Genomic DNA, 23,729 nt, shown 5'->3' with positions numbered 1-23,729 from the left:
CTCTGTCCCAAAAATAAATAAAAACGTTGAAAAAAAAGAAATTTAAAAAAAAAAAAAGCTTCACAGGAAAAGAAACCATCAACAAAATGAAACGGCAATGTACAGAATTAAAGAAAATATCTGTAAATCATATATCCAGTAAGGAGTTAATATTCAAAATATGTAAGTAATCAAATCAAAAGCAAAAAATCAGGAGCAAAAATACAAACAACTGTGGTGCCTAGGTGGCTCAGTAGGTTAAGTGACCAACTTCAGCTCAGATCATGATCTCGCAGTTTTTGAGTTCAAGCCCCACATTGGGCTCTGTGCTGACAGCTCAGAGCCTGGAGCCTGCTTCAGATTCTGTGTCTCCCTCTCTCCATCCCTCCCCTACTTGCGCGCGTGCTCTAAGATTAAACATTTTTTTAATAGTTAAAAAAATAAATTATGAATCTTTAAAAAAATACAAACAACTGGGCAAAAAAAATGAGCAGAGAAATTGAATATATATTTTTCTGAAGAAAATATACAAATGGCCAAAAGGTACACAATGAGATGCTCAACATCACTAATCATCAGGAAAATGCAAGTCAAAACAACAACGATATAGCACCTCACACCTACTACAATGGCTATCATTAAAAAGAAAAAATATAACAGTGTTGGCAAAGATGTGGAGAAAGTGTTGATGGGAATGTACATCCACTATGGAAATATGATGGAGGTTCCTCAAAAGTTAAAAATAGAACTACCAAATGACCCAGGAATGGGATTTTATATACCCAAAGAAAATGAAATTACTATCTCCAGGAGGTATCTGTATTCATGTGTTCACTGCAGCATTATCCACAATAGCCAAGATAAGGAAATAATCTAAGTGTTCATCTACAGATGAATGGATAAAGAAAATGTCACACACACACACACACACACACACACACACACACACACACAAATACCATTTAGCCATGAGAAACAAGGAATTCCTGCCATTTGCAACAACATGGTTGGGCCTGGAGGGCATTATGCTAAGTGAAGTAAGTTAGAGAAAGATAAATACTGTATGATCTCACTTAAATGTGAAATCTAAAATAGCCACACTTGTAGAAATATAGAATAGAATGGTGGCTGCCAAAAGCTGCAGGGTAGGGGAAATAGTAAGATATTGGGTCAAATGATAAAAACTTTTAATTATAAAATGAAATAAGTTCTGGCAATCTAATGTACACCATGGTGACTACAGTTAAAATACCATATCATATACTTGAAGGTTGCTAAAAGAGTAAATCTTGGGGTATCTGGATAGCTCAGTTAAACCTGACTCTTGATTTCAGCTCAGGTCACAATCTCACAGTTTGTGAGATCAAGCCCCACATCAGGCACTGCGCTGATAGAGTGAAGCCTGCTCGGGACTCGCTCTCCCCTCTCTCTCTTTGCCCTTCCCTCTCTCCTCTCTCTCTCTCTCTCAAAATACATAAATAAAAACTTTAAAAAAGAGTAAATCTTAAATGTTCTCACTGCCGCTCCCCCTCAAAAACAAGTATGTGACATGATAGAGATGTGACCCTATTGTGATAATCATTTCACAACATATACATGTATCAAATCTTCAAGTGTATACATTAAACTTACACAATATTACATGTCAGTTATATTTCAATATATATAGGGGTGGAGTGGAGAACAGTGCCACACTCACTTTGAGAAATTTCTACAAGGCATTGTTTCCCAAACAATAGGAAACACGAGAGGAATAAGTTCTAGTATGCACCACCAGATACCATGTCCATAACAAAATTACAGAATTGCCCCACCCAGAACAGATATATCACTAACACAAAGATGTGAGAATAAACAGAAGGTAACCACTGAAACTCAATCTGAGAAACACACCACCTTATTATGCTATGATCAGTAAATTGGCATATAATTACTGCTGTACCTAGAATCCATAATGCCAAGTAAATTGCATCATCCAAGAAATAAATGTGCCACATCTTAGCACTCAATACTCATGAATCCAGTTACTGGACAATGCAACACTGCCACAAAAACTAATGTTTCCACACTATTCTCGCTAGCACAAACCACAGTGAGAGCAGGAATGCAATCCCTATCCATTTCTACATCCAAATATCAAATGAATACATCAAGAATGACAGTTATAGAATCATTATTTTACAACTACCAAAACAATAAATGATTCAAGCAAAAATCATAAATGGATATGAAAATCAACATGAGAAAATTACTCATTAAAAAAAGGAAAAAAGTAACTTTACATAACAGAAATATGACAAACACCAGTTGAAACAAGTAGTCAAATTTAACATCCCCAATAATGATACTCTCCTAATTATAATGCTCTGTGCTGAGAACTTATTATCACTATTTCCTGCCAAATATACAAAAACGCATAAACTGACTGTTATCACAAGGAAACATTCAGAGAAATACCAGTTGAGGGACAATCAAAAACAAAACAAAACAAAACAAAACAAAACACTGGCATATACCTTTCAAAAATGTCCACGTAAGTTAGAAAAGTTAAGGAATTGTTCTAGTTTAAAGATTAAAATGACATGACAAATAACTGCAATAAGAAATCCCAAACTGGATCCTGGATTGGAAGGAGAAAAGAATTCTGTTGAAATAGGTATTATTGGTATTTACTTACTTATTTACTTACTTATTTATTGGCAAAAGTTGGAGTTCAGTAGACAGAGGCAAGAAGCTGGGAAGACCATAAGTTAAAAGTAACAGAGTGTTACACAGAGAAATCCAGAGATGTTCCAGAGGGTCTCCCTTTAGTATTCAGCAAAATACTGATCAGTACATGCATAGGAGAAAACTACCCAACAGTGGGGAGAGAATCAGCCAAGAGGATTATAAAGAAGAATGCCTGGTCCTCACACAAGATAGGAAATAATGCATGCTCCTTCAGCCAAAATGGAAAGCTTCCCAATTCATGGGGAACTGGTGACACTAGAGGGTCTTCCTTTCTGAGTAGTGGGGAATAATTAGCCCTAGAATAATTACTATAGTGAGAACTCTTCACACCAAAAAAAGACACATAAAGCACGAAATCGTTTTCATAATGGTTTCAATAAAATTGAAAAACATTCATAAAAACACATAAAAAACACAAAAGGATCAAATGGTTTCCAAGTAAGCTAACTGCATTCAAGAATAAACCTTAAGGGGTGCCTGGGTGGCTCAGTGTCCAACTTTAGCTTGGGCCATGATCTCCTGGTTCAGGGTTTGAGCCCTGCGTCAGACTCTGCTGACAGCTCAGAGCCTGGAGCCTGTTTCAATTCTGTGTCTCCCTCTCTCTCTCTCTCTCTCTGCCCCTCTCCTACTCACACTCTGACTGTCTCTCTCTCTCTCTCAAAAATAAACATTAAAAAAATTTTTTTAAAAACAATAAACCTCAAGAACATTTATAGGAAAATAAAAAAAAAATCAAGCACCCTGTAAATTAACACTCACAATGAGTGGTAATCAATCAAAAGTTACCAGACAAAAAAAAAAGGAAAATGATTGATAATAAGAACAAAAATCAATTGAAACCCAACTAGAATTGGCACAAATGTTAAAATTAGCAACAAAGTCACTAAAATAGTTATTATAGGGGTGCCTGGGTGGCTCAGTCAGTTGAGCATCAAACTCTTGATTTCAGCTCAGGTCACAATATCACGGTCGTGAGATCGAGTCCCTCCATGCTGAGTTGGAGCCTGTATGGATTCTCTCTCACCCTCTTTCTCTCTGTTCCTCCCATTTGTGTGCACATATGCACACAGGTGCTCTCTCTCTCTCAAAATAAATAAATAAATTTAAAAATAAATAAACAAACAGATAAAATCTTAAAAAAAAACCAGGAAGATGCTCAACATCACTCATATCAGGGAAATGGAAATCAAAACCAAAATGAGATATCACCTCACACCTGTCAGGATGGCTAAAATCAAAAACTCAAAAAACAGCAAGTGTTGTGGCACCTAGGTGGTTCAGTCGGTTAAGTGTCCACCTTTGGTTCAGGTCATGATCTCGCGGTTGGTGAGTTCAAGACCTGCATCAGGCTCTGTGCTGACAGCTCAGAGCCTGAAGCCTATCTTGGATTCTGTGCCTTCCTCTTTCCGTCTCTCCCCTGCTCACACTGTGTGTGTGTCTCTCTCTCTCAAAAATAAACAAATATTAAAAAAAATTTTTAAAGAAACAAGTGGTGGTCAACAAAAGAAAGCTGGAGTAGCCATACTTATATCAGACAATCTAGACATTAAAATAAAGACTGTATCAAGAGATGTAGAAGGGCATCATATCATAATCAAGGGGTCTATCCACCAAGAAGACCTAATAAATTGTAAACATTTATGTGCCAAATGTGGGAGTACCCAAATATATAAATCAATTAATCACAAACGTAAAGAAACTCATCAGTAGTAATACCATAATAGTAGGAGACTTCAACACCCCACTCACAGCATTGGACAGATCATCTAATCAAAAACAAGGAAACGATGGCTTTGAATGACACACTGGACGAGATGGACTTAACAGATATATTCAGAACATTTCATCCTAAAGCAGCAGAATATACATTCTTCTCCTGTGCACAGGGAACGTTCTCCAGAATAGAACATATACTGGAACACAAATAAGCCCTAAGTAAGTACAAAAAGATCAAGATCATACCGTGCATATTTTCAGACCACAACGCTATGAAACTCGAAATCAACCACAAGAAAAAATTTGGAAAGGTAACAAATACTTGGAGACTAAAGAACATCCTACTGAAGAATGAATGGGCCAACCAAGAAGTTAAAGAGGAAATTAAAAAGGTCATGGAAGCCAATGAAAATTATAACACCACAACCCAAAACCTCTGGGATGCAGCAAAGATGGCCATAAGAGGAAAGTATATAGCAATCCAGGCCTTCCTAAAGAAGGAAGAAAGATCTCAGATACACAACCTAACCTTAAGCCTTAAGGAGCTGGAAAAAGAACAGGAAACAAAACCCAAAACCAGCAGAAGACAGGAAATAATAAACATTACAGCAGAAATTAATGTCATCGAAACCAAAAAAAAAAAAAAAAACAGTAGAAAAGATCAATGAAACCAGAAGCTGGTTCTTGGAAAGAATTAACAAAATTGATAAACCACCAGGCAGTTTAATCAAGAAGAAAAAGGAAAGGACCCAAATAAATAAAATCAAGAATGAGAGAGGAGAGATCACAACCAACACAACCGGAATAAAAACCATAATAAGAGAATATTATGAGCAATTATATGCCAATAAAATGGGTAATCTGGAAGAAATGGATAAATTCCTAGAAACATATACACTACCAAAACTGAAACAGGAAGAAATCGCAAATTTGAACAGACCCATAACCAGTAAGGAAATCGAATCAGTAATCAAAAATCTGCCAAAAAACAAGAATCTAGGGCCAGATGGCTTTCCAGGGGAATTCTACCAAACATTTAAGGAAGAGTTAACACCTACTCTCTTGAAGGCGTTCCAAAAAATAGAAATGGAAGGAAAACTTCCAAGCTCTTTCTATGAAGCCAGCATTACCTTGATTCCAAAAGCAGACAGAGACCCCACTAAAAAGGAGAACTACACACCAATTTTCCTGATGAACATGGAAGCAGAAATCTTCAACAAGATATTAGCCAACCGGATCCAACACTACATTAAAAAAATTATCCACCACGACCAAGTGGGATTTATACCTGGGATGCAGGGCTGGTTCAATATCTGCAAAACAATTAACATGATTCATCACATCAATAAAAGAAAGGACAAGAACCACATGATCCTCTCAATAGATGCAAGGAAGCATTTGACAAAATACAGCATCCTTTCTTGATAAAAACCCTCAAGAAAGTAGGGATAGAAGGAGCATACCTCAAGATCATAAAAGCCATATATGAAAGACCCAAACGCTAATATCATCCTCAATGGGGAAAAAGGGAGAGCTTTCCCACTAAGGTCAGGAACAAGACAGGGATGTCCACTCTCGCCACTGTTATCCAACATAGTATTGGAAGTCTTAGCCTCTGCAGTCAGTCAACACAAAGAAATAAAAGGCATCCAAACTGGCCAGGAGGAGGTCAAACTTTCACTCCTCGCAGATGACATGATACTGTATATGGAAAACCCAAAAGATATCACCAAAAATTGCTAGAACTGATTCGTGAATATACCAAAGTTGCAGGATATAAAATCAATGCACAAAAAATCAGTTGCATTCCTATGTACCAACAATGAAGTGACAGAAAGAGAAATCAAGGAATCTATCCCATTTACAGCTGCACAAAAGACAATAAAATACCTAGGAATAAATCTAACCAAAGAGGTGAAAAATCTATACACTGAAAACTATAGAAAGCTTATGAGAGAAACTGAAGAAGACACAAAAAAATGGGAAAAGATTCCATGCTCCTGGATGGGAAGAACAAATATTGTTAAAATGTCGGTCGATACTACCCAAAGCAATCTACATATTCAATGCAATCCCTATCAAAGTAACACCAGCATTCTTCACAGAGCTAGAACAAATAATCCTAAAATTTGTATGGAACCAGAAAAGACCCCGAATAGCCAAAGCAATCTTGAAAAAGAAAACCAAAGCAGGAGGCATCACAATCCCAGACTTCAAGCTACACTACAAAGCCTAATCATCATGACAGTATGGTACTGGCACAAGAACAGACACTCAGATCAATGGAACAGAACAGAGAATCCAGAAATGGACCCACAAACGTATGGCCAACTAATCTTTGACAAAGCAGGAAAGAATAGCCAATGGAATAAAGACAGCCTCTTCAGCAAGAGGTGCTGGGAAAACTGGACAGCGACATGCAGAAGAATGAACCTGGACCACTTTCTTACACCATACACAAAAATAAATTCAAAATGGATGAAACACCTCAATGGAAGACAGGAAGCCATCAAAATCCTCGAGGAGAAAGCAGGCAAAAACCTCTTTGATCTTGCCCGCAGCAACTTCTTACTCAACACGTCTCCGGAAGCAAGGGAAACCAAAGCAAAAATGAACTACTGGGATCTCATCAAAATAAAAAGCTTCTTTCCGCACAGCAAAGGAAACAATCAGCAAAACGAAAAGGCAACTGACAGAATGGGAGAAGATATTTGCAAATGACCTATCAGATAAAGGGTTAGTATCCAAAATCTACAAAGAAGTTATCAAACTCAACACCCAAAAAACAAATAATCCAGTGAAGAAATGGGCAAAAGACCTGAATAGACACTTCTCCAAAGAAGACATCCAGATGGCCAACCAACACATGAAAAAATGCTCAACATCACTCATCATCAGGGAAATACAAATCAAAACCACAATGAGATACCACCTTACACCTGTCAGAATGGCTAAGATTAACAACTCAGGCAACAACAGATGTTGGCGAGGATGTGGACAAAGAGGATCTCTTTTGCACTGTTGGTGGCAGTGCAAGCTGGTGCAGCCACTCTGGAAAACAGTATGGAGGTTCCTCAAAAAACTAAAAATAGAACTCCCCTAGGACACAGCAATTGCACTACTAGGCATTTATCCAAGGGATACAGGTGTGCTGTTTCGAAGGGACACATGCACCCCATGTTTATAGCAGCACTATCAACAACAGCCAAAGTATGGAAAGAGCCCAAATGTCCATCGACAGATGAATGGATTAAGAAGATGTGGTCTATATATGCAATGGAATATTACCCAGCAATCAAAAATAATGAAATCTTGCCATTTGCAACTAGTGGATGGAACTGGAGGGTATTATGCTAGCAAAATCAGTCAGATAAAGACAAATATCATATGACTTCACTCATATGTAGAATTTAAGAGACAAAACAGATGAATACAAGGGAAGACAAGCAAAAATAATATAAAAACAGGGAGGGGGACAAAACATAAGAGACTCTTAAATGTGGAGAACAGAGGGTTGCTGGAGGGGTTGTGGGAGGGGGGATGGGCTAAATGGGTAAAGGCATTAAGCAATCTACTCCTGAAATCACTGTTGCACTACATGCTAACTAATTTGGATATAAATTTAAGAAAGCAGGAAAGAAAGAAAGAAAGAAAGAAAGAAAGAAAGAAAGAAAGAAAGAAAGAAAGAAGAAAGAAAAAGAAAGACAGACTTATTCTTCTCAAACTATGCAAAAAAAAAAAAAAAAAAGCTAGAAAAGCAATGAAAGCTTCCAAATTTACCAAAACCACATAAAGACACACACACACAAAAGACAATTACAGGCCAATACCTCTGATGAACACAAATGCAAAAATCTTCAACAAAATATTAACAAAGCAAATCCAACAATACATTTAAAAAAATCATTCGCCACAGTCAAGTGAGATTAATTCCTGGGATGCAGGGTGGTCCAATATTTGCAAATCAATCAACGAGATACATCCTATGAACAAGAAAGGATAAAAACCTATGATTATTTCAACAGATGCAGAAAAAGCATTTGGGAAAGTGCAACATCCATTCATCATAAAACCCCCAACAAAGTAGGTTGAAAGGGAACATACCTCAAAATAATAAGTCCTTATGTGAAAACCCACAGCTAACATCATTATCAATTGTGAAAAACTGGGAGTTTTTGCCCTAAATTCAGTAATAAGACAAGGCTATCCACTCTCACCACTTTTATTCAGCATGGTACTGGGAAGTCCTAGCCACAGCAATCAGCAAAAAAAAAGAAATAAAAGGCATCCAAATTAGTAAAGAAGAAGTCAAAGTCTATTTGCAGATGACAGGATACTATATATAGAAAACCCTACAGACTCCACCAAAAACTACTAGAACTGATAAATGAATTCTTGTGTTACTGATTTTAGTTATTCTGACAGGTATGAGGTGATTGTGGTTTTGATTTGCATTTCCCTGATGATTAGATCTGGAGCATCTCTTCATGTATCTATTGGCCATCTGTATATGTCTTATTTGGAGAAATGTCTGTTCACATCAACTGCTTAGTTTTTAATTGGATTATTTCTTTTTTGGATGTTGATTTGCATAAGTTATATATTTTGGATACTAACCACTTATTGGATATATCATTTGCAAATATCTTCTCCCATCCAGTAAGCTGTTTTTCAGTTTTGTTTCCTTTGCTGTGCAAAAGCTGTTTATTTTGATGTATTCCCAATAGTTGGGTTTTTTTTCTCCTTTTTGCTGTTGTTGCTTTTGTTTCCCTTGTCTTAGGAGACATATCTAGAAAAATGTTGCTGCGGCCAATGTCAGAAAATTACTGTCTGTGCTCTTTTCTAGAAAGGATTTTTATGGTTTTAGCTCCCATATTTAGGTCTTTAATCCATTTTGAGTTATTTTTGTGTATGGTATAAGAAAATGGTCCTGGGGCGCCTGGGTGGCTCCATCGTTTGAGCGTCCGACTTCGGCTCAGGTCATGATCTCACAGTTCGTGAGTTCAAGCCCCACGTTGGGCTCTGTGCTGACTGCTCAGAACCTGGAGCCTGCTTTACATTCTGTGTCTCCCTCTCTCTCTGCCCCTTCCCTGCTCACGCTCTGTCTCTCTCTGTCTCAAAAACAAATAAACAGTAAAAAAAATAAAATGGTCCAGTTTCATTCTTTGGCATGTGGCTATCCAGTTTTCCCAATACCATTTATTGAAGAGACTTTTTCCTTTTTTTGATGTGTATTTATTTAATTTGAGAGAGAGTGTGTGTGAGTGGAGTGGGGGCAGGGCAGAGAAAGAAAGAGAAAGTGGAGGGGGGTGGAGGGAGGGAGAGGGAGAATCCCAAGCAGGCTCCACGCTGTCAGCACAGTATCTGATGCAGGGTTCAATCTCATGAACTGTGAGATCATGACCTGAGCCAAAATCAAGAGTCAGATGCTTAACCTACTGAGCTACCCAGGTGTCCCAAGACTGTCTTTTTCCCGTTGGGTTGATTGTGGGTTGATTTCTGGGTTTTCTATTGACCTATGTGTCTATTTTTGTGCCAGTACCATACTGTTTCGGTTACTACAGCTCTGTAGTATATCTTGAAATCTGAGATTGTGATACCTCGTTTTGTTTTTCTTTTTCAAGATTGCTTTGGCTATTCAGGATCTTTTGTGGTTCCATATAAATTTTAGGATTGTTTGCTCTAGTTCTGTGAAAAACGCTGTTGGTATTTTGATAGGGATTGCATTAAATCTGTAGATTGCTTTGAATAGTATAGACATTTTACCAATATTTGTTCTTCCAATCCATGAGTATGGAATACCTTTCCATTTGTTTGTGTTATCTTCAGTTTCTTTCATCAGTGTTTTATAGTTTTTGGTGTACAGGTCTTTGACCTCCTTGGTTAAGTTTATTCTTAGATATTTTTTATTTTTGGTGTAATTGTATATGGGATTGTTTCCTTAATTTTTCTTTCTGCTTCTTCATTACTGGTATACAGAAATGCAACAGATTTCTGTATACTGATGTTGTATTCTGTTGATATATCTGGTAAGTGGTTAATATCCAAAATATATAAAGAACTTATACAAATCAACATCCAAAAAAAATAATCCAATTAAAAACTAAGCATTTGATGTGAACAGACATTTTGCCAAATAAGACATATACAGATGAAAAAAAAAAAAAAAAAAGACACATACAGATGGCCAATAGACACATGAAGAGATGCTCCAGATCTAATCATCAGGGAAATGCAAATCAAAACCACAATCACCTCATACCTGTCAGAATAACAAAAATCAGTAATACAAGAAACAACGTGTGGAGAAAAGGGAACCCTTGTGCACTGTTGGTGGAACCATAAACTGGTGCAGCCACTGTGGAAAACAGTATGGAAATTCTTCAAAAAATTAAAAACAGAATTACCACATGACCCAGTAATCCCACTACTAGGCATTTACCCAAAGAATACAAAACACTAATTTGAAAAAATACATGTACCTGTATCTTTATTGCAGAATTACTTACAACAGCCAAATCATGAAAGCAACCCAAGTGTCCACTGATGGATGAATGGATAAAGAAAACATGATATGGAGCACCTTGCCAGCTCAGTCACTAAAGCATTCAACCCTTGATCTTGGGGTTGTGAGTTTGAGCCCCTCGCTGGGCATAGAGCTCAAATGAAAAAAAAAAGAAGGGGTACCTGGGTGGCTCAGGTCATGATCTCATGATTCGTGAGTTCAAGCGCCACATCAGGCTCTGTGCTGACAGCTCAGAGCCTGGAGCGTGCTTCACATTCTGTGTCTCCCTCTCTCTCTGCACCTCCCCAAGTCACGCTCTGACTCTCAAAAATAAATAAAAACGTTAGAACAAGTTCTAAAAAAAGGAGACGATGTGGTATTTGTGTTCAATAAAATATTACTCAGCCACAAAAAAGAATGAAATTCTTGCTATTTGCAACAACATGGGTGGCACTAGATGGTCTAATGGTAAGTGAAGTCAGTCAAAGAAAGATAAATATATGATTTCACTCACAGGTGAAATTCACTAACTTAAATGTGAATTTAAGAAGTAAAGCAAATAAAGAAAGGAAAAAAGGCAAACAAAAAACCACTCTTAAATATAAAGGATGAACTGATGGTTACCAGATGGTTACCAGGAGGATGTTCAGGTGAAATAGGTGAAGGGGATTAAGAGTACACTCACCATGAAAACAGTGAGTAATATATAGAATTGTGGAATCACTATAATGTACATCTAAAACTAATATAACACTATGTTAATTACACTGAAATTAAAAAACAATTTTGTAATATTTTTTAAGTTAAAAAAATTTAAAAGTTGACATTTGATCAAAGGCATGAAAAAGGTAAAAAGATCCAGTGATACAACTATCTGGGGGATGAATACTCCTGGTAGAGGGCACAGTAAATGCAAAATAAAAAAGTCTTGAGGTACCTTTCTTGCACCCAGCAACCTTGGAGTCCGCTCTTAGTTGGGGCCATCCTGCACCTAAGACAGGTGAAAAAGTCGCTAGAGTTGATAACTCTAGGCTCCAGCTCATAATGAAAAGTGGAAAGTATGTGCTGGGATAGAAGCATACTCTGAAAATGATCAGACATGGCAAAGTGAAATTGGTCATCTTCGCCAACAACTGCCCACCCCTGAGGAAATCTGAAACAGACACTACATCATAGTGGCCAAAACTGGTGTCCACTACAATGGCAATAATACTGAACTGGACACAGTATGTGGGAAATAATACAGAGTATGCATACTGGCTATCAGTGATCCAGGTGATTCTGATATCATTAGAAGCATGGACAGCACAGACTAATGAAAAATAAATCATGCAAAATTTTTCAATAAAAACGGCTAGAGTTTAAAAAAAAAAATGTGGAAGCAGAACTATGCCTGTTATGTTCAAGGAAAAGGAGCCAGAGAAGCTGGGTGGCTCAACCTCATGGTTGGCAAGTTTGAGCCCCACATTGGGCTTGCTGCTGTCGGCACAGAACCCACTTCGGATCCTCTGCCCACCCCCCTCTCTCTGTCCCTCCTCCACTTGTGCTCTCTTTCTCAAAAATAAATAAAACATTAAAACAGAAGGAAAAGAAAAAGAGGCCAATGTGGCTGAAACACAATTAGCAAAAGAGAAGAGGAATTACATTAGGAGAGGATTCAAGACTAGAAAGCTAGATCATTTGTATCTTGTAGGCAATGTTAATTTCTAGTTCTTAAACTGAATGAGACAGAAAATCTCAGTATTTTGAACAGAACATGATCTGATTTAGATTTTTAAAAAAGATCACTCTGGCTTTTGCTATAATCTAACTGAGTGATAATCATATCTTGGTCCAGGTTGGTAGCAGAAGAGGTGGTAGTAGTCAGATCCAGACATGTGAAGACAGAGCCATTTGTTATCCAATGCAAAAGATAAGAGTCAAGGACAGTACCAAGGTTTTGGGCTTAGGTACCAAAAGGGTTACAGCCAATTACTGATACAGGAAGGAAAAGCTATGTTCAAATATTATAACTGAATAGTGCCTCCCTCCTCCCCCCACCGCCCCCCCCCCCCACAACCTTCACCCCCCAGCAAAGATGACCACATCCTAATCCCTGGAACCTGTGAATATGTTACCTTACATGGCAAAAAGGGATTCTGGAGGTGTGATAATGATCCTGAGATTGGAAAATTATCAGAATGGGCCCAACATATAATCACATGAGTCTTTATAAAGAGAGGCAGATGGTCAGAGTCAGAAAAGAAAATGTGACAACAGAAGCAGAGGGAGAAGGGGGAAGTGAAGATGGAAGCAGAGAGACAGAGATGTGAAAACAGAAGCTGAGGTTGCAGTGATGCCACTGCTGGCTTGGAATTTTAAAGAAGGTCATGAGCTAAGGAATGCAGGTAGTCCCTGAAAGCTGGAAAAGGCAAGGAAACCGATTCTCCCCCAGAGCCTCCAGAAAGAACCCAATTCTGTGGCCTACTATAGACTTACCATCTCCAGAATTATAAAATGGTAAGTTTGTGTTGTTTTAAACTGCTAAATTTGTAGCAATTTGTCACAACAGCAATAGAAAATTAATGTAAATACAATAGTTTGAATATTTAGAAATTAAGAACTATATGTATCAGATTTTTTTGTATTATAACAAAATCTCCTTCAAAACTTGAAAACAATGCCATAGGACTAAAAGACTGTACACTCAGAAGGTATTGTGTCAAGTTAAACAAATGTCTTAGCATTATAAATAAACTGTAACTCCTTATAAACTTTTCATGCAATTTTTAATGAATTCTGGGAGTATCCTTTTTGATAAAGACAAAAAACGAGGGCACCTGGGTGGCTCAGTCGGTTAAGCATCAGAGTCTCAATTTCAGTTCAGGTCATGATCTTATGGGAGATGGAGCCCAGAGTTGAGCTCTGCCCTGACAGCATGGAGCATGCTTGAGATTCTCTCTCTCCTTTCCACTCTGCTCCTCCCAGAACACACTCTCTCACTCTCTCAAGGTAAATAAATAAACTTAAAAAAAAATGTTTAAAAAAGACAAAAAACAGAAGTCATTAATGACATCTCTATTGCTCAAAAGCAAAAAATATATATTTCACATAAAATTTAAGGCACATTTTGTAAAAATGTTTTATAAAGTATTTTTTATTTTATTATCTTTTCAAGCAAGCTCTACATCCAACATGAGGCCTAAACTCATGACCCTGAGATCAAGAGTTGCATGCTTTATGGACTAAGCCAGCCAGGCACCCCTTTAGGTACATTTTTAATTTCTGTTCTTCTGAGCAAAACCATGTTACTGGATGATTTTGCTCTTACTCCAAATAATGGACAACGGGATTTTACTATGTATCTAAAAAACAAACAAACAAAAAAAAACAAAACAAAACAAAAAACCAAAAAACCAATTAACTATTTTATCTAACGAAAGGAAAAATGTTAATAATAAGTTGGTTTTTCAGAGTTACTCTAGCAAAGTAACAACTATAAATTTATTTCATCTACCAAACATTAAAGCAACTCCTACTATTATAAAACTCTTTTGGGGCACCTGGTGGCTCAGTCAATTAAGTGTCCAACTTCAGCTCAGGTCGTGATCTCACGGTTCAGGAGTTCGAGCCCCAAGTCAGGTCTTTGCTGACAGCTCAGAGCTTGGAGCCTGCTTCAAATTCTGTCTCCCTCTCTCTCTGCCCCTCCCCCACTCACGCTCTCTTTCAAAAATAAACATTAAAAAAAACAGTAATAAAATAAAATTCTTCTATTTGTAAAAATGTAGATTCCAAGTCAATCAAAACATTGTTTAAAATTTCTGGAAACTTTTTAGATTAGGTATCAATGTTTATATTAATAAATGAAAAAAAGAACACAGGTCCTACATGTATCTTTACAAAAGTCCTTAACAATTACTAAGTCCTTTTTCACAGACAAGAATTAAAATCAATCAGGAAATACCAGCAATTTTAGTTGTAATTTTTTTCATCAAATTTTTTAAAAATTTTAAGTTTATTTATTTTGAGACAGGGCGAGCATGAGTGGGGACGAGTAGAGAGAGAGGGAGAGAGTGATAGAGGGAGAGGGAGAGGGAGAGGGACAGGGACAGGGAGGGAGGGGAGGGAGAGAGGGGAGAGAGAGGGAGAGAGTTTCTCTTTCTCTCTTTCTCTCTTTCTTTCTTTCTTTCTCTCTTTCTCTCTTTCTTTCTATCTCTCTAAGATGAATTCCTCACCATTAATGCTCCTTTACCTGTCAGCAAATCTCCCTACACAGGGCTTGAACTCCCAAAACTGTGAGATTATGACCTGAGCAGAAATCAAGAGACGCTTAGGCAACTGAGCCACCCAGGTGCCTCTTAGCATCACATTTTAGAAAAAATATTTTTACTGTCACTTTTTCTAGAGGTTGAAATAATAAAACAAAAACCATCTAAATTTTTACTGAAGATGATTTTTAAATTTCTAACATTAACTGCATTAGTATCCTGGAAAACCGCTGTCTACAACACTGTTGTCCACAACGCTGTTCTACCTATAGATTGTGGGTGTTAACACAGGCAGTATCTGGTCACTCCTAATGCTGATAATGTATCTGAAAGATATTTTTATTAGGAACAATTTAAACACGATACAGTTGTTTCCAGAAGGATAGCAAAATCATTTTCCTTCCTTTGCTCAATTTCCACACTAAATATAATCCACATTTAGAGCATTCTTATTTCTCTTAGTTATGTGGCTATTCCTATGCTTAAAACCAGCTACTTAAGAACACTGAACAAAGACCCTTACCCTTTGTTACACATGTTTCAACAGATTTATCTTTTTCTACTTTACTGGCAAAAATTACATTTCCACAAAATAAAGTAAGTGTTGGGTTAGTTAACTTGAGCTAGTAGTTAGGATATGATGCTAAAACAAGGCTAAACTGACTATGTGATCATATACAACCAATTAATTTTCATTTTCTACAGGGTCAGAGGCAGCATCAAAACCCCTGCTGGTCAGTTCTTTGGTCACAAGGAGAGCCAGTTGGGTCAAATGTACAGCTAGGTCAGCACAAATCCACTATCAGCATGTTCCATTTATCAACTTTACTACAAACAAATCATGTAAGAGCTGTCATCTCATAAGAGAAAAACACCAATATTATACCCACATAAAAAAGATGATAACCTAAGAGGTAAAATCTAATCTAACATGTAAAATCTATTTTAGATGTTAAACTGAAAAAATATTTTTAAATCTAATTCCATTAATCAATAGCTATACTGTGCATTTAAAAAAAACCACACTAAATTATTAGTCCTATTGCTAAAACAGATAATGGTGACCGTAATGACAGAATAGTGTAAAATATTTAAAAAGATGACAACCCTTAATCCCTTTAACCTCTCAGTTTTATTAATCCATGTACTTTACCTTTATGTATCAATTGTAATCTAAGAAAAACTATACCTTCAAATTATAATAAAAATTATGTTCCAAAGAGAGACAAATCTGTTTTTTTATTACTGGTAATAACCGCTACCCAATCACTTTTCTATTCTCAGTTTCTCTTCTGACCTATAACTCCCATAATATGCTGCAGTCAATGGAATTACCGCTTCAGTCCTTTAGATTTGCCACTCCTAGAGACAGTGAATTCCTTAGGAATAGCATATCTTCCACCTGGCCTTCTCCCCACCTTCAGTCCCTTAGAGTATAAACTGACACACTACATTATTCATTTGCTCACAGATCAGCCTCTCCTACTAACTACACTATGAAATTCTGTAGACACTAGGTGTGTTTCATCAACCCTTTACACAGTGGCAAGCTATACAAGACTTTTGAATACATGCAGTTGAACACTGAACAACTTAATGTTTGATTCTTTTCTATCCCACTCAGTATTTAAGAAGCACCCTCCAAATATGGACCACTGTGTTTTTTTGCATGAATCTCTGACCGAAGACACATTTTTTTCTGTTCCTACTAGTTTCAATAGTCTCTTTGGAGGGAAAAGCCTTGGATTATGCCTGGTCCCTTCTTCAATACAAATCGTTGCTACAAGATAATACAGAGTTAAGTATATACCTAATTTAGTAAAATCTCACAATAACATCCTTGATTAACCACGTGATCCTTACAAAATTTATAAACCTATAAATTCCAACACCTTTTTTTTTTAGTTTACACTAAGACTAAAGAATGCTTCCCAATATAACTGATATTAAGAAGGATGCCTGGAGAGATGGAGGTGGGAGCGGGGCGGGAGGTGGGGGGGAGAAGACCATAGTGAAAGAACAATTTAACACACTTCTTCCATTTCCACCTTTATCCCAAGAGAATTTAAACGTTAAGGGAAAAAACGGAGGTAGAATCTGTGACTCCAGAATAAGCCACAAAGAAACAAAAGACGCTTAATTTGCAAACTGTTTTAACCTACCCTTTCAAATAATTTTTCAAGAAGGATTTTTTTTTTTAAATCCACAGAATCTTTTGCTGTATCCAGGCGCAGCTGGATCTCATCTCACCCAACACACCCCACCTCCATACACATACACACAGCGTTACCACTCTGAGTCTCTGTACCAAACCAACCATCTCGGGAAAAATTAAATCATGAGGATCATTTCCTAATCCTTGCTGAAAAATACTTATAATTCTTTTTCCCACAGGAAAATTAACTATTCTAACGGGATTGTCGAGGGAAGGGGGGGTGGTGCTCATTATCATGCAGCTTCTCATTCTCCATAAGGAGGAAAATGGCAATAACTTCCAACAGACAACTGCTCTTCTACAGTAACCCCGGCTAGAAACTAAAAAATAAACAGAAATACCAGTCTCTTGAGGCATTTACATGAATATAAAACTGAGGCACTTTACTTTGCAACAACATAGCCCCTTAAAAATCCTCCAGAGCTTGGGGGAGGGGGTGATCCATCAATCCCCCACACACCCCTGCCATATGGGGGAGCAGGATTCTGTCAAATAGAAAAAAACACTCTCCGCCTCCACCGCCATCCCGAACACTGACGGGTACCGAGTGCGGGGGCGGCCGAGGGCAGAAGAAGCGAAGAGGCGGGGACACGACACATACACCGCAACGAGGACTGATTCATGGCTTTTTAAAATGTTTTAAAGCTACAATTTCCTCCAGCCGGAGGTTTCTCACCAATTCACCAGACCCAGCTCCCACCCTATTCTCCCCCTCCCCCGCCCTCGAGGGCTTAGCTAGGCTGGGTCCCCGCCGCGGCCCCAGCCCCGCGCGCCCTGCGCCCCCAAGCGCGGCCCCCGGCCCTGGGATCCCCCACGCGCTGCCCACCAGAGGCCCGACGCGCCCAGGCCGGGACATGCTTCACACCTGGATGTAGTTGTTCTCGCAGTAATCTGCCACCCGTTCCAGATTCGTGTAACTGTCGAAGAGGGCCCGGCGGCCCCCCGGGATTTCCTCCTCCAGCAGCATCTGCAGCTCCGCCATCTTCACATCCTCCTCCTCCTCATACAGACCGCAGAGGTAGCGGCGGCAGCAGTGCCTGGGAAACCCAAGACTGGGAGAGGAGGAGCAGCGGCGACCGCGGCGGCGGCAACTCGCGAGGAGCGAGAAACACCCCCCGCGCGCGACAGGGGAGGGGGCAGCAGAACGGGGGCGGGGCGCGAGCCGACGGACTCCGAGGACGGTCACCGCGGCGACGGACGGACGGGCGCGCGCACGCGCGCTCCCCTCCCTCCGCCCCCGGGCGCCCGAAAAAGATTCCCACCCTCCGCCGCGCCGCCCGCCCCTCCCCCACCTTCGGCGTTTCCTAGCGACCGCGGGAGTGGGGGCCGGGAAGCGCGCGGGAGTCGGGCGCGCGGTTAACCCTTCGGCCCCCGCAAGTTGCGTGGCTCGCTAAGTGTCTCCGGCGGCTTTTGTTGGTCCGAGTGAACGCGCTACCCGGCTCTGCTGTCTTCCCGCCCGCGCCCTCTTCGACTCCCCTTCGCGTTATTCTCAACCTGAGGCCGAACTCCGTGGTCATTGGACTGAAGGATAGCAGCCCACAAAAGTTCCGTGCAGCTTTAAGTGCGCCTTGCTTTCCATTTTTCTCTTCTTCTTTGACCTTATCCATCCTCTTTGGTACAGATAAGTAAATTCCAGTTTCATAATCCCGTATTTCCTGCACCCAGGCTTTTTTGCGCTTATTTGCCCACTAAAGCTATCGCCCCCACCCCCACCCGGCCAGGTTAGTCTCCGTTCGGCTCTCAATTCCCTGTCGCCTGGACCTCAGCTTTTTGTGCTTGCCCTCTCCATGATTCTCTTCCTCACTGACATCCTTTTCTGTCATTTCTCTGGTTCAATTCCACACCTTTTTTCTTCGTGTATCCAGTATTTAAAGTTCTGAAAATGGTTTTGCTGATGATAATTTTCTTACTCACATGGCTGCTACATGGATAAGATAATAGTATATGTGAAAGCACTTTGAAAAACGTTAAATGCTACAAAAATTCAAGGTAGATAATTTTGATTTTCGGAGTTACTCTGTTCTTGTTCCCCACATACTGTATGTTTTCCTAAATCTTGACTACTCCACACAATGTAATCTTTTAAAAAACCTAAAATTTTAAAAACCTAAAATATTAGACAACTGCTGAGTTGCCCATGACCTTAATTTATACCGTGGTAAATCAAGGTTGACTACATTTGCAGTTTAGAACAGGATCCATTATTTCAGGTCTCGTTCTTGCTTTTTGTGATATCTTAGTCCTTCTACGGTGATTCCCCCGCCACCTTTTTTTCCCAGATGCTGGGGCAAACTATATTATACTTCCTTGAAAAATCATTTGAATGTTATGCCATTCCAAATTTTTGGAGCAATCTCTGGTGTTATTATATTGGGTGTATGACATACACATTAGCAAAAATTTAGCAAGTTATTTTGAATTTTCAGTGTGGAACCCAAATTAAAGAATACTGAAAATGTCCAGTTTATCTAGTTTTATTCTTACATAACCACTTCAAACTTTTTTTTTCATGTTTTTTATTTATTTTGAGAGAGAGACAAAGCATGAGCAGGAGGGGTAGAGAGAGAGGAGAGAAAGAGAGAATCTCAAGCAGGCTCCAGACTGTCAGCACAGAGCCAGACTTGGGACTGGAACCCACAAACTGAGAGATCGTGACCTGAGCTGAAGTGGAGTCCAATGCTTAACTGACTGAGCCACCCAGGTGCCCCAAACATCTTTTGCTTTAGTGGTTCTCAAACTTAAGTATAAGGAGCTTGTTAAAAATGAAAGCTGTAGCGTCACACTCTAGGGATTCATTAGAGAGCAGTAGTGATGGAATGGGCTAGTTACTTAAATGACACATAAACTTGCTTCAAGGAATAAAATAGTATGAATAATCAAGTGAATAAAACAAATTGGATGAAACTTTTGTTTCAAACCTGAGTAAATCAAAAGGCAAGTGTTGAACTGTAACAAGCCCACCAGGTGAGTTAAGTGGTAAACGGACTCTTTCCCCATTATACTTATTTCTACCTAGCATTCTTTCAAATACTTCTTAGCAATTAGTCCAATAAACAGATCTCCCTGAGGGATAATGGTTATCCTAGGAATCACTGCCTGAAAATACTGGTACTTTCTTAAATTGACTGGTGACAACCTCTTTGGATCTTCTTTATCTGAAAAAACAAAGGTTTTAACTCAGGTATGTTGTTCTCAGACTTCAGCATGGATTGGAATCACTTTGGGGGCTTGTTAAAATACAGGATTGTTGGGGGCACCTGGGTGGCTCAGTCGGTTAAGGCATCCGACTTCGGCTCAGGTCACGATCTCACGGTCCCTGAGTTCGAGCCCCACATCAGGCTCTGTGCTGACCGCTCAGAGCCTGGAGCCTGTTTCAGATTCTGTGTCTCCCTCTCTCTCTGACCCTCCCCTGTTCATGCTGTCTCTCCCTGTCTCAAAAATAAATAAACATTAAAAAATTAAAAAAAAAATACAGGATTGTTGGGGCATCTGGGTGGCTCAGTTAGTTAAGCATCCAACTTCGGGTCAGGCCATGATCTCATGGTTCCTGAGTTCAAGCCCTGCCTTGGGCTGTAAGCACATAGCCCACTTGAGATCCTCTGTCTTCTCTCTTCACTCCTCCCCTGCTCGTGCCTGTGCTCGCTCGCGTGTTCTCTCTCTATCTTAAAAATAAATAAACATTAAAAAGAATTTTTAAAAAATAGGATTGCTAGCACCCACCCGCAGAGATTCTGATTCAGTTGGTCTGACCCAATTTATAGTTCTGGCCCAGGTAATGCTGATGAAATGGCCCTTCTGGCTCTGAAGGTGTATGATCATAATTTCTGGCAGCTGGGAATCACCACTAAGCAAGGAGCTTTTAACACTGAGCAGACAATTAGGAATCACCTCACACTTTTCAGAATGGCTAAAATCAACAACACAAGCAACAACAGGTGTTGGCAAAGATGTGGGAAAAAAGGAACCTTTTTGTACTGTTGGTAGGCATGCCAAGTGGTGCAGCCACTGGGGAAAGCAGTATGGAGTTTCCTCAAAAAGTTAAAAATAGAACTACCTTATGATCCAGTAATTGTAGTATTGGTACCCAAAAAGTACAAAAACACTAATTTAAAGGGATAGTATACCCGATGTTTATAGCAGCATTATTTACAATAGGCAAGATAGGGAAGCAACCCCAGTGTCTATCAATTGATGAATGGATAAAGATGGAATACAAACATACACGCAATGGGATATTATTAAACCATTAAAAAAAAAGAATGAAATCTTGCCATTTGCAATGACATAGATAGACCTAGAGAGTATAATGCTAAGTGAAATGAGAGAAAGACAAATAGCATATGATTTTACATGATTTTATTCATGTGTGGAATTTAAGAAATAAATCAGCCAAGGGAAAAAAAAATACAAACCAAGAAACAGAGTCTTTAAATTATAGGGAACAAACTCATCGTTACCAGAAGCGTGGTGGGTGAGGGGACAGATTAAATAGATGATGGGGAATAAGGAGTGCACTTGTCCTGATGAGCACCAGTTGATATATGGAACTATTGAATCACTGTATTATACACCTAAAACTAAGATAACACTGTGTTAACTAACTGGGATTAAAATAAAAACTTAAAAACCACTCAGCAGAATCTAAGGATCCAAGTATTTAGATAGATATCAGCTGCCACCATGATAATTTAAGCAAAAAGGAAGACAACTAGAAGTTCTATAAAAATATATGTATCGTGTGTATATATATTATCTGAGTGGTGGGATTATAAGAATTTTTGATTTTGTTCATCCTTTTCCTAAAATAAACATGGATTACTTTTCTAAGAGTCCAGTGAAACTATTATCTCCCAAAATTAGAGCAAATATTTTTATTAATACTGCCCAAGCTTACATTTTTTAAATTTTTTAATTTTTTTTAATATTTTTATATTTTATTTTTATTTTTTAATGTTTATTTTTGAAAGAGAGATAGAATGTGAGTGGGGGAGGGGCAGAGGGAGATTACAGGACTAGAAGCAGGCTCCAGGCTCTGCACTGTCAGCACAGAGCCCGACTTGGGGCTCGAACTCACAAACCATGAGATCGTGACCTGAGCCGAAGTCAGATGCTTAACCAACTGAGCCACACAGGCACCCCCATTCTTTTATTTTTGAGAGAGAGAGTGACAGAGAGTGAGCAGGGGAGGGGCAGAGAGAGAGGGAGACACAGAATCTGAAGCAGGCTCCAGGCTCCACACTGTCAGCATAGAGCCTGACTTGGGGCTTGAACCCACGAACTGTGAGATCATGACCTGAGCTGAAGTTGGATGCTTAATCGACTGAGCTGCCTAGGCGCCCCCCAAGGTAACATTTTTAAAGCAATTTTATCATCAGCTTGATTAAAAGTAAGCAGTATAGATTTTTTTTAACGTTTATTATTTTTAAGAGAGGAGAGAGAGAAAGCAGGGGAGGGGCAGAGAGAGAGGGGGGCAGAGGATCTGAAGCAGGCTCTGTGCTGACAGCAGCTAGCCCGATGTGGGGCTCGAACTCATGAACTACAAGATCATGACCCAAGTCGAAATCGGACTCTGAACTCACTGAGACAGCCAGGTGCCCCAACGTTTTTTAAAAAATGTTTATTTATTTTAGGAGTGAGAGAGAGAGAATGTAGGGAAGGGGCATAGAGAAAGGATCTCAAGCAGTCTCTGCACTGTCAGCACAGAGCCTGATGCAGGGCTCAAACTCACGAACCCTGAGTCATGACCTGAGCTGAAATCAGGAGTCAGATGCTTAATCTACTGAGCCATCCAGGCACCCCACTGATTCAAAGTAAGCATTAAATATTCCTGGATTTTTTACGTATTAATCCACTCATACCAAGTACAGTTGATTCTTTTAAAAATCGAATTGCAATCCTTCCTTCCTTCTTACTTCCCTCTCTCTTTCTCTCTTTCCCTTTCTTTCTTTCTTTCTTTCCTTTCTTTTCTTTTCTTTCCTTTCTTTCTTTTCTTTCTTTTCTTTCCTTTCTTTCTTTCTTTCTTTTTTCTTCTTTTTCTTTCTTTCTTTCTTTCTTCTTTCTTTTCTTTCTTTCTTCTTTCTTTCTCTTTCTCTTCTCTCTCTCTCTCCTCCTCTCTCTCTCTCTCATCTCTCTCTCTCCTTTCGTAAGCTTCACACCAGCACAGGAACTCACACAGGACTTAAACACAGACTCTGAATCAGGACCGAGCTGGTATAAGTTGACAGCTCTAACAATTAAGCCCCCAGGTGCCCCAATTGCAGTTCTCTATAACCATAAATTATAACTTGCTTTGGCCAAACTTTAATCCTCATTACCGTCTCTGGAAATAAATAATCTT

At 39.1% G+C, this 23,729-nt stretch overlaps 1 protein-coding gene across 22 annotated transcripts in view; it reads right to left on the bottom strand.

Annotated features, from left to right (window-relative positions):
• Positions 1 to 18,590, bottom strand: part of ABI2 (abl interactor 2) — a 123,031-nt gene extending 104,441 nt beyond the window's left edge. For 4 of the 22 annotated variants that reach the window (XM_032594471.1, XM_032594476.1, XM_032594479.1 and 1 more), the window contains exon 1: positions 18,258 to 18,584. In XM_032594471.1, coding sequence (XP_032450362.1) covers positions 18,258 to 18,374 — 117 coding nt within the window. In that variant the 5' untranslated portion in view covers positions 18,375 to 18,584. Of the gene's footprint in view, positions 1 to 18,257 lie in introns of all 22 variants that reach the window. The other 18 variants (XM_032594470.1, XM_032594474.1, XM_032594478.1 and 15 more) reach the window with 10 other exon arrangements.
• Between the last annotated feature and the right edge of the window lie 5,139 nt (positions 18,591 to 23,729).

Source organism: Lynx canadensis, chromosome C1, assembly GCF_007474595.2.
Source record: "Lynx canadensis isolate LIC74 chromosome C1, mLynCan4.pri.v2, whole genome shotgun sequence".
Lineage (NCBI taxonomy): Eukaryota > Metazoa > Chordata > Mammalia > Carnivora > Felidae > Lynx > Lynx canadensis.
Note: the sequence above shows the minus strand (reverse complement) of the source record. Positions and strands in the feature narration are given on the sequence as shown.